General features: G+C 34.4%; 1 protein-coding gene across 27 annotated transcripts in view; it reads right to left on the bottom strand.

Moving 5' to 3' along the window:
* RGS22 (regulator of G protein signaling 22) overlaps positions 1 to 12,538 on the bottom strand; it is a 127,227-nt gene that overhangs the window by 25,939 nt on the left and 88,750 nt on the right. For 20 of the 27 annotated variants that reach the window (XM_072734181.1, XM_072734183.1, XM_072734187.1 and 17 more), the window contains 5 exons: positions 10,354 to 10,548; positions 7,495 to 7,587; positions 4,876 to 5,048; positions 3,647 to 3,809; positions 1,303 to 1,461 (listed from right to left, as the gene is read on the bottom strand). In XM_072734181.1, coding sequence (XP_072590282.1) covers positions 1,303 to 1,461; positions 3,647 to 3,809; positions 4,876 to 5,048; positions 7,495 to 7,587; positions 10,354 to 10,548 — 783 coding nt within the window. The remainder of the gene's footprint in view (positions 1 to 1,302; positions 1,462 to 3,646; positions 3,810 to 4,875; positions 5,049 to 7,494; positions 7,588 to 10,353; positions 10,549 to 12,538) is intronic. The other 7 variants (XM_072734184.1, XM_072734188.1, XM_072734205.1 and 4 more) reach the window with 2 other exon arrangements.

Below are 12,538 nucleotides of genomic sequence, written 5' to 3'. Positions count from 1 at the left end.
GGATCTTTCCAAACAAGTAAGACTCCAAGTGTCTGATTAACTGAATGCAGAGGGCAGGTTGTTTAGATTCTTCCTGATTGACACTAACAGCATGTGCTTTGCACACTAAAGTCCAAAATTATACCATCTGCCCCTGGTGAAATATTTGATCAGGTTTGCCTGTTTTAGGTGTGATAATAAAATTTTGAGTTACTGAAGTAACACCTGCTTTTTATAAAGAACAAGCAAAGCAACAAGCAAACAAAAATAAAAGAACACATCCCACTTCACAAAGTAAAAAGTAAAAATCCTTCTTACTCCCCAGGTGGCAGAACCTTTTAGACTTTTTTCACAAACACAAATATAGATAGATGGAAAAAGAAATACATAAGTAGTTATAAAGATTTAAGAACATGTAATGGGATTATCTTCTGTATATTGTTCTGCATCCTACTTGTTTCACTCAAGGAATACTGTCTTTCATACATTAGTACATGTGGAAATCTCATTTTTATATTTTAATCTCATTTTATAACCCCATTTTATATGGAAATCTTCATAGTACAGAATTATACATTTTTTTTAAATTTATGATAGTCACAGAGAGAGAGAGAGAGGCAGAGACATAGGCAGAGGGAGAAGCAGGCTCCATGCACCGGGAGCCCGATGTGGGATTCGATCCTGGGTCGCCAGGATCGCGCCCCGGGCCAAAGGCAGGCGCCAAACCGCTGCGCCACCCAGGGATCCCATAGTACAGAATTATAAATCATTTAACTATTCTCCATTGTACACCCTTGCCCATTTATATGAGGACTTAATAACAATATAAAAAGTAACAACTACATTAATAAGCAATATTTGAACATTGGCCATGTGCCAGGTGCCATGCTAAGAAACTAAGCATACATTATTTCATCTTTACAACTACCTTATGAAGCAATTACTCTTATTAACCCCAGTTATTTTTCAAATGAAGAAAGGTTATAAAACTTGAAGTTGTAGCAGAGCCTAGCTGGCTCAGTCAGAAGAGCGTGTGACTGCTGATCTTGCGGTCATGAATTAGAGCCCCATGTTGGGTGCAGAGATTGCTTAAAGTTAAAAAAAAAAAAAACAAATAAATAAATATATTTAAAAAAAAAAAAAAAAAACCTTGAAGTTGTACAAGTAACATGTAGCAGGGTTGAGGCAAAACCTTGGGAAGGCTGACTCCATGCTCTTAACTACTGTGCCATAGAAGTGCAACGGCTAGGTCAATGGGTACACATATGTGATGTTTTAGGAGGTACTGTCGATTGCTATTCAAAGATTACATAACTAATATACCTTTATCTTTTGACGTGCTACAAACTGTTCGCTTGCAAGAAACAATGGCAACCACACATTTTCTAGCTTATTGAGAACATGCTTCTGAACTTCAATTAGAATAGGTGCATCAAGCTGCTCATGGAGCATCTGTCCCCAGCCACCACTTAAATTCATTATCTAAGAAAATAAAAATGAAACAGAAACTGAAAACTTCTGTTTTAGTGAAGAAACACTAACAGTCATTATTAATTTATCCAATTCACCCCCAAACCATGTGCCAAGCATGCTCTAGGTAACACAATTTTCATTTTCTGAAAGCTATCTCCTGGCTATATGTGTATAGGAAAGATACAGAACTCCCCTAACATCAGACAATTGTGGTTTATGTGATGGTTGTTTTAGATGTATGATTTTGCTTGTGATATATTTCAGAGAACCCAGGAATGGGATTTTCATCTTGTGTGCTCACAAGCAATGCCATGTTTTCTCCATGGCCTCAGCATCTTCAACTATGGAATGAGGGTGATTACTAGTCTGTGAGTTTTCTAAGCACTCTTCCAGGTCCAATATTCTACAAATCTGTGATTCTGGTCAGATTGACTAGTTTAAGGTAGCATTTTCTTTTGTGTATGAGGAAAATGGGGCACAAATTAGTTAGGAGACAACCTTGAATCACATATTTTAAATACACTGCGGGGGGAGATGGTGAGATGATGGTGGTGCTAGCAATGCAGGGCTGCCCCAAAAATTTCAAAGAAGAAAACAGAAGTAGCAGGAAGTAGAGAATGACCAGGTTATACAGACAACAGTCTCTGATCTGTACAAGTGGCACCTTTTACGAAACACAATTTCTCTGCAGCCCAGATCTTCCTTCTGTGTAAGTATTGGCTTCAACAACCTATGAATGGCTATTTCCTCCTCTAAATCATTCTGTTCTCTACGTGTTTCTGTGTATACACCGCTTGAAACTTCTGGACCTCTCACTGGAGAAATTACCTTCTTCTTAATTTCCCTTTGATTAATAAAATCAATCAAATTCTACTAATAAAATAATTGTTTTACGTCAAAACAAAAGAGAAGCCCTCTTAGCCATCTGTTAATAACGCTGATTTTTTAATATAAAAAAAGAAGAAAAAAGAAAAAAGAGAAGAGGCTGCTTGGCTAAGCAGAGAAAAGCCTGTTCACCCCACTGAATTTAGAACTAGCAAAATCAATATAGAACATAATGTGATAATGGATATCCTTAAATATAAAAACGTAAACAAAAATAAAAGTAAAGCCAGAGAGGAGGAAGAAAGGTTGTTGGGGAAACTCTTCTGTAGTAAACACAATCATTTGCTATGACAGCAATGGATATCTTTTCCACTGAGAATTTTTTTAAATTCTCAGCATGTTCCACTATGGAGGGTTCACACAGTAGCATTAGATACCATGAAACCTCATACAATGTAGCCCCAGCCAAACAGAAAACAAATGCCTCCCGTGAGTTTATTTCATACTTGTGCTTATTGAGATACCCAACACTTTTGCTAATACATCCCAGATTTGTATCTCAGGGAACAAAATGGCAAGGCATTTTGTCAAGATTGCTTAATTTCAGAATTCCTTCTCCTTCTTATTCCCAAAACCTTTTGCTTATTTTACTCCTGGAAGATCTAGCTTTTTAATTTGGTATGTCCTACTGATGAACATTTCTGAATTTTTCTTTAATTTACTGAATTTAGTATTAATCTGAGATTTGTATTTAAAAATGTACACCATTAGGATATGCATCCTTTTAAACTACTAAAATAAAGATATCAAACATTACACATTTGATCTCCAGGTAGTAAGTGGTACTAGCAAACTTCAAATTAATTATAACACTTAATTCTTTTATTTCAAAAGCATAAAACTGAGCAATATTTCATGTGATCCTAGTGTTACATGAATGCTCAGTCCCACTGCCAAATCCCAATCTGACCTTTTTGCCATAAATAATGACACCATATGGTATAATAATGACATATAGAAATAATGATGACAATAATAATATAGTAAATAATGACATTATATGTCACAGGCACTTATATTTGCTGGGTGAATGGATGATTAGATGAATAAAAGCTATTTTTATTGTATAAATTACTTTTTTAAATAACTGTTTTTATAGTACAGTTGGTATGAATTTTAAAGGCATTTAATTTGTAGATACTTTAAAACTTTTTAAAAAAGATACCCAAAGTGTCTAACATTATAAACCATAAAAGCAAAAGCAAAAAAAAAAAAAAAAAGAAAAGAAAAGAATTTCAATTGTTGGCAAAAAGAAATAAATAACTGGTTTTCACATTTCAATAAAGAAAGTATGTTTACATATTGATACCTGGTCCTGCTGATATAGAGAAGCTGGACTTTGGGGGCCAAAGAAATATTTTTTATTAAGGTATTTGTTTTTAATATATATAGATTTTGCTTCCCTCTGCTTTCGGTCTCCATAAATTATTCTTCGGAACTGTTCAATGTCTGTCCAGCACATAAGGTCCAAACTAAAATGAAAACAAAAACTAAGTACAGTCCTCCTTACTTTTTTTCTCTCAATTCTACTAACCACCAAACAAGTTGCTGTCTTGACTAGTTAACAGAACTGATTAGATCATGAAACTAATGAGTTCAATAATATGTCTCATCTTGGCTAAATATATGAATGTACTCAGGAGTACTGGGATCAGACAAGAATCTATCACTGTTATTGGTAGGGTCTTAGAGTTCCTGTTGGCAAACTGAATTTAAATAAAAAATTTTTTAAAATAATAATAATAATAATAAAGTAAATAAATAAAACTAGGAGTTCCTCCATTAATAATGGACTCGTATTGTTGATATCAAACCTGGGAAAATTTCCATCTACTGCATGTCTATTTGGCAACATGCTAAATTTAGAACAATTCTCATCAATAATAAGGGAAACTATATATGTGAAATTTGGCTCCCAGGTCTAAAACTTTTCTGTTAACTTAGGAGAAAATTATTGGAAAAAATATGATCGATATTTCAGTTTATGTTAGATAAATATAAGGTTCCAAGATTCTGTGTAAAGCTACAATGTTTCATTTATGTATTGGCTAATAAAAATTACAAAGTATTAAAAAAATTACAAAGTATTATAGTAGTAATTTCAATAGCTTAGAAAAATATAAAGGAGATACTTTTCAGAGGTACTAATTAAAGCACATGTGGAGAAAAATGAAAACAAAAGAAACAGCAGAAAAGCAAAAGAATAAAACATGCTGATGTTTTAATTTAACCAATGCTAAAACTATTAACAAATCTTGTTTGACTACTTAAAATACCATTTGGGAAGTTATTATTATCAAAATGCACTCCCCAATGAAAAGTTACCCATACAGATTTCAGATAGGTATGCTCATTACTTTTTACTGTCCTGGGTGAAATCTAGCACCAAATCACTTTCATACTATCTTCAAACAAAGTAAGTAGCTTAAAAAAAAAAAAAAAAAAAAACTTAGAAAAACGATGCTTTAAGAGAAATACATTTAATTTTAAATTTTTTTTTCTTTTAGAAATACATTTTAAAATGGTTATGTTTCCTACCTTGAAGAATGAGCCTCAAGAAACTGACGGAAATGTTCAAACTCCAGTTTGTTGTTAAGCAGGTCATTAAAATTAAAGTGCCTATATTCTTCAGGAACATTACTCCAGTATTCTGTTTTTTTAGAGACCTCAGGAAGCCGTGAAATACCGGTTCCAATTTCACAAGTAGTGTCCTAGTGAAATAATACTTTTCATAAAAAAATCTCTTAAGCAAATTAAGGGTACCTGGGTGGCTCAGTCAGTTGGCTGTCTGCCTTTGGTTCAGGTCGTGATCTTTGGGTCCTGGAATCAAGCTCTGAGTTGGGCTTCCTGTTTCTCAAGGACTCTGCTTCTCCCTCTGCCACTGTCCCCATTTGTGTTCTCTCTTGTTCTTTCCCTCCCTCCTTCTCAAATAAATAAGTAAAATTGTAAAAAAATAAAAATAAAAAAAATACAAGATGAAAGTGTCAATTCTATTTAAAGAAAAAAAATTCAGGGACGCCTGGGTGGCTCAGTGGTTGAGTGTCTGCCTTCCGCTCAGAGCATGATCCTGGGGTCCTGGGATCGAGTCCAATATCAGGCTCCCTGCAAGGAGCCTGCTTCTCTGAACTTTGCTTATGTATGTCTCTGCCTCTTTCTGTGTGTCTCTTGTGAATAAATAAATAAAATCTTTACCAGAAAAAATAAAAAAGAAGAAAAAATTCAGCAAATTATTTTCCAAATTTAAAAAGAGAAACAAATAAAAATGATTAGACCAACATCATCTAACAATGCTAGGTAGAAGTAAGTAAAGAATTTAGAATCTGGCTCTAATTCCTATCAAACTCTGTTCTGTTCCTTGCTGTTCCATTCCCTTCTGTTCAGGAACATTCAATAAACATTTACTATATATTTGCTTATAAAATATTTTATTTTTGTTAGTATGGGAGTAATACATCTTTTATAATAAGAAAACAAAAAGCATACATCTTACTACCCAATTCAGAGATAACCACAGCTAACATTTTTAAATACAAATATTTTAGTCTTTTTTGCACACACACGTAGTTTATTAAAAACCAAGACAGAAAAAAAAAAAAAAAAACAAGACAGGACTGTACAACTATGTATGATTTTGTAACTTGGTTCTTTTTCTTAACAACGTATTATGAACATAAAATGTTTTTTTATTTATAGCAATTTTGAAAGTTATAGAGTAACAAAATACTTTTCTAATAATACATTTTTAAGATGTAACCTTCTTTGTATAAGAGTTAATTTTTAGGCATTTTAAAGACATTATGTTTTGCAGTTTACAAGCTCTATATAAGGGCAGAGCTAGAGAAGCTTATTTTTTAAAAACCTTTCCTCTCTTTATGGAATTCCTTATATAATTAATTCATCCATCTATTTGTTTTTGAAAAGCACCAGACCATAAGTGAAAACTACCAATATTTTAAAAATCAATTTCCAATAAGGAGAAGGATTATGGGAAGTATTATACATTTTTGTACATAAAGTTTAAAATGCAACTTAAAATACAACTAAAATGCCACATTTCAGTTCATAAGATTTAAAATACAAACTTAAAATACAATGTTGTAAACATTTTCATTCATTAGGGTTTTAAAATACAACAAAATGCCTTTTTGGATTTTTATGTAACCTTTCCAAGATTTTAATTAGTAATTTCTCAAATACAGAATTTGTGTTAAAAAGGCAACTATCATGAAGGTGACACTTAAAAAACAATTTTACTGTTTATGTAAAATTTTATCATAAAAGAGCAAAAATTTCAGATAGGCACAAAAGAGAAAGTAAAAAGATCACCTGAAAAAAAAATATGTATCACCTGAAACCTACCACTTGGAGCTGATTGTCTTTATTTTGGTGAACATTTTTCCAGATATCTCTCTTTGCATGTATGTATACATGTAGAATTATGTATATAATTTTACATAAATAGGATTATATGATCCCAGTGTTTTTTGTTCCCTACATTTTTTATATGTTAACATGTCTTGGGCATTTTCCATGTTGATAAATATGAATATGAACGTCACTTTTATGTACATACACACTTTTAATTTTATGGCTTTTGGGATCTATCATGCTTTATGTAGCTAATCCAAAAGTTACAGATTTATAAATCAAAATAACACTTTAATATCTTGGTCAATCCTATGATCTTTTTACTGACTCCTCCAAATCCTATTCATATTTTTTTCCCTTTATTGTTTTGCCTACTGCTGTCACACAACAGTTTCTTTTCTGTTTGGAAAACTCAATTTAACTCTTTTTGTGAACTGACAACAAATCGAGCTGCTGCCATACAGAAAATAACCAGAAATGTTCAAAGGAATACTATAGCTTGAGGGCTTTTAACTAAAGAATGCACGTAGCTGGGCTCCCTACACTATCTCATCTGCTTCCTTCTGGCTTTGTTGTTAGATATGTCAGTGGAAAGCGGTACCTGTCAAAGGCAGCATAGTAAGCAAAAAAAATAGCAGAAAAATGAAACAGTCTGTCCCCTATTTTATCAGTCCATGATCTCCTCAATATATGAATCCCCTCTCATGGCCCCTGCTTCCTGCCAATATATACAGTGGTAATCCCCTCCAGGATAAAAAGTTTGTTTTTAGAAGTAGAGAGCTGTCTTACCTCAGCTTTCTTGGAAAAGGTCTCTTTATGCAAAGCCTGTAGCTTTCTGAAGTATGTGGAGTCTAGCTGTCGAGTGTCTTCCACCAGCTCCACCTAATAAAATAATAATAAAGCTCGTAACATCAATAGAATGTGCATTATGAAAAAGTGGGGAAAATGCACAATTTGCCAATAACAGTGGGCTCAAAAATGAATGCACTTGCCAATAAAGTTAAATTGGTTCGGAGGCAAAAGCGGGAAGACCAACATAAAAAAATTAACTACAGCGAATTCAGACTTCCCATGCATGCGATAAAATATTTCTACATAATGATACAGTGACACCAGAGACCATCCCACCTTTGTGGACACCCCACATGAACTAACAATGCACCCATGTCAGGTCACATTTGCATTTTCTATTTCTATTTCTATGTTCTATAACAGGATAATAGTCATGAAGGCAGGCATTGCTAGCTTTAGGAACAAAATAATCCACAGTAGAAGAAATGACCACACTCCATTGTTATTAATCTGTAGGCTAAGGTTTTGTTGCTGTGGCAAGAGAGGAGAGTGTCATTCATCAGATTAACCTCACAGCTGGTCTCAGCCTGCAGAGTAGGTATTGCACTGCATTAGTCAGTCAAGAGAACAAATTCATTCTCCATTTCTTTATTCCATGGAAAATCAGTTTGGCAGACTGACAACTTTCTACATTTAATGGCTAGCTTTGGTAGTCTCTTTCTTTCATTATTCTTTTTGGGAAAGAGTCTATATAACCCAGTCAACTGGACTTTTAGAGAAGTTGTCTCGGCTGAATTTAAGGATGTTTCTAGTTTCTTATTTAAAAAGAGTGTAGGGATGCCTGGATGGCTCAGCAGTTGACTGTCTGCCTTCGGCCGAGGTCATGATCCTGGGGTACCGAGATTGAGTCCCAAATTGGGCTCCCTGCATGGAGCCTGTTTCTCCCTCTGCCTATGTCTCTGCCCCTCTCTCTCTCTCGCTCATGAATAAATAAAAATTTTTAAAAAGAGTATATAACTTTCCCATACATTTTATAGGAATCATCACCAATGCCAAAACTTTTTGTCAGTTATAATTCTAAGTCTTTTTTTAAACATCCTATCTCAAGTCCATTTTCCTCTTATGCCATACATTGTATTTAAATAATGACTGGGACCCTTTTGCACTGTTGGTGGGAATGCAAACTGCTGCAGCCATTCTGGAAAAGTGTGGAGGTTCCTCAAAGAGTTAAAAATAGAGCTACCCTATAATCCAGCAAGTGCACTACTGGGGATTTACCCCAAAGATACAGATGCAGTGAAACGCCGGGACACCTGCACCCCACTGTTCATAGCAGCAATGTCCACAATAGCCAAACTGTGGAAGGAGCCTCGGGTGTCCATCAACAGATGAATGGATAAAGAAGATGTGGTCTATGTATACAATGGAATGTTACTCAGCCATCAGAAAGGACGAATACCCACCATTTGCTTTGACGTGGATAGAACTGAAGGGTATTATGCTGAGTGAAGTAAGTCAATCGGAGAAGGACAATCATGATCATATGGTTTGACTCAGATGTAGAATATTAGAAATAGTGAAAGGGATTATAAGGGAAAGGAGGGAAACTGAGTGGGAAAAATCAGAGAGGGAAACAAACCATGAGATACTCTTAACCCTGGGAAATGAACAAAGGGTAGTGGAAGGGGAGGTGGGTGGGGAGATGGGGTAAATAAATGGGTGACAGGCACTGAGGAGGGCACTTGATGGGATGAGCACTGGGTGTTATACTATATGTTGGCAAATCAAACTTCAATTAAAAAATTAAATTAAATTAAATAATGACTGGGGGAGGTTTTTTTTTAAATTTTATACAATAGCCTAACTTTTCTAGTGTAATAGAAGTATTTTTGTAGTAGAAAAGATATAATGCTACTTTTTTAGGATAAAGAGAAATCAGGAAGGAAACTTTAATTTTGATCACTGAATTCAGTGAGCTATAAGAATTGTTCAATCACAATCCAATAAGGTAATTCTATCTGGGGTGTTGTAGTATGAATTATATCTTAATTTACCCAAAATATTATTTCTGGTAGAAGGCATGACTAAGAAGTTGTTGAGGAGATAAGAACAAAGAATAGCAATATGAAAACAGCACAGTTCCACTGGAAGTGACCTCATTACAGGATATATGTATTAACTTTATATACAAAATGCCCATGAATGGTTCTAATCTGTGATGCAGAATTAGTATTTAAAGAAATCTCCTCCACAAATTAATAAGAACAGTGAAAATATTCAAGAATGGAGACTTAAAATGACCTCTTTTGGAATTAAAAAAGATGTGTTGAAACTTTAATCCAATCAAGCAGTCTGACCTGAGGAACATCTGGGGGTGCCTTAAAATAGCAGCACTGAAGTCAGAGAAAAAGTTTCCCACAATACATATGAAACATTTCTATTTTCCAGAAGTGTAATATTTACCATAAAACATCTAGTATTAAATCAAGTGGGCTTTTTCCATTAATCAGAATTAAGGCCACTGCTGAGAAATGGCAAGAAGGGACAGTACATTATCATGGCATATTTTGGTGGTTCACAGGAAACCAAAACTCAGATTTCTCTCTGCCGAGAGGAATATTTGTACAAAGAATGAAAATGACAAAGATTTTAGAGAAACAAACAATAGAGAAATTGGCAAAAAATGAAGTTAGTAACTACTTTCCTTGCTCCAATTTTGAGCCTGCCAAATCTTAACTCTGAGCCCCTGGCCCCTAGGAAACCTTTCATTTTTCTCTTGTGAGTTAATAATGCTGTTTATCACCAGTTTTGTAGTAAACTTGAATGGTCACACACCATTTCTGAGTGGCACAATACCTTTCCAAAAGCAACTTGGTCTAATTTTACCATCTTTGTCCATGGCTCAAGAAGGAGGAGAAGGATATATTCTTCTGCTGTGTCAAAAAGGTCTTCAAATGGTGGCTGTATTTTCATATAAATTTCTTTTTTCTTTTCCTGTTGGAGTCCGATGTCAAGAGTAGCCGAAGGAGCAATGTATGTGGCAAAAAGATACTAACAGAGAAGGGGGGAGAAAGAGAGGATGTTGGGAGAAACCATAATTGTTAGTGGGTTCCTCAGTAAAGGCATTTTAAAAAGGTTAAGAGAAGGAAACAAGCTCAAGTGATTTTTTTTTTCTTGAAAAGATGCATAAAAACTACTCAAGTCAAAACAGTGTGTTTATTCAAAAGGCTTCTCTTTCCTTTTTCCTATTTCTTCATCGGTACTTAGTTAACTTGCCAGTGGGTCTTACACACAAGAGTCTATCATTTGGATATTCAAGTTTTTATCAGATTACTTCTATGTATAATTATAATGGATTCCAGGTTATAGGTTTCCTTTTCCCCTTATGTTCACGATATTTCTAACACATTAGTGGTACTTTCCAAAATGGTCTTAAATGTCCTTTTAGAAACAAAAGGCAATACACTAGGCTGAAAAGTGAGCTATTGGTCTTCTAATATAGAGACCCAACAGATTACTTTCCCTACCCAAATGAGTTGCAGAGTTCTTAAGACTGTTACTAATTATCCCTTTCTGCTATAAAAATATCTCCATCTGGTGTCCAATGCTGTGGAAGAGGTATGAGAAGGAAGTAAGAGTGAATGAAAGATACACATGGAATTTCTAGCTTCCAAGAAAAAGCTGCATAAATGTCTATTCCATTCTATTCATTTGTCTTTTCTCAAAATAACAGCTATTTACATCTGAGAAGTAATTCAATAGCATTTATTTAAAAAATATTATATACTGAGTATCAATATGTATGTGTGTGTGTATATATATCTGTGTATCAGATTTTTTAAAGGTTTTATTTATTTATCCATAAGAGACAGAGAGAGAGAGAGAGGCAGAGACGTAAGCAGGCTCCCTGTGAGGACTTGATCCCAGGACCCTGGGATCACAACCTGAGCCAAAGGCAACACTCAACCACTGAGCCAGCCACCCAGGTGCCCCTGTGTATCAGACTTAAATGTTCCTAACAATCTCTAATTAAATACATTTAATTTTAATTTTAAATTTTTTTACTTAGTTTTGGACCTGATAATGTCGATTCAACCCAGGTGATAGGTAGGTAGGTAGGTAATAGATAGATAGATAGATAGATAGATAGATAGATAGATAGATAGATAGAAATGTGTACCTAATACCAAATAATAGTCTTATGTGAAATAATCTTTTAAAAGTTTTAAAGGGTCCACATTAATGACATAAGTATTTGAGTATTTATAAACACTTGGATAGGTACTATATATGCAAAGATTAATGATTAAGATCCAATACTTATTCTGAAGGAACCCACTCATGGTGGCATGGAGATGAAAGTCAGTCATTGCAATATAGTATGATAAATACTAAAACAGAAGTATGCATTGCAAATAAGATCATCAATGATTGCCCGTCCATTATTTTTAAACTCACATCTCATTAATCATCTTTTAAATTTTACATTCAAATACCAATTTTTCTGTTATTTTCCTAAACCTTGCTGTTTTGCCATTCCATACCTTCAATCTTGGATATTCACCTTATCCCAAGTACCTTGTCTGCTTGATAAACTCTTATTCTTTAAAAACCAACACACACAAAAAAATAAATAAAAACCAACACAATTTTTCCTTCTCCAGGAAGCCTTCACTCACACCCTCCTCCCAAGGTCGTTTTCTACTGTTATACCTACCACACTATAATGTAGTTATGTATTACGTATCTTCTCTTCTAGAATGAGGTCCTTGAGGGCAAATACTGCGAGTTATTGTCATTCTCCAGTTCCTAAAACTGTTCTTGGCAGAGAGTAGATGCCATAAATGTTTATTGAACTGTACCAAATCCACAGAAAAGACTCATTTATGTCTTGGAATGGGAAAGGAAAAGATTCAGAAACTTTTCCAAGAGAAGATAAGCTTCTCTTATCCTTAATCCTTCAGCTGAATCTTTAAAGATGAGCTGGAGTCAATGAGGCAAGAAAAGGGAGTTGATGAGAAAGATGGTTTAAGAAGAAGGA

The sequence above is a fragment of the Vulpes vulpes genome, chromosome 13 (genome assembly GCF_048418805.1).
Source record: "Vulpes vulpes isolate BD-2025 chromosome 13, VulVul3, whole genome shotgun sequence".
Classification (NCBI taxonomy): Eukaryota; Metazoa; Chordata; class Mammalia; order Carnivora; family Canidae; genus Vulpes; species Vulpes vulpes.
Note: the sequence above shows the minus strand (reverse complement) of the source record. Positions and strands in the feature narration are given on the sequence as shown.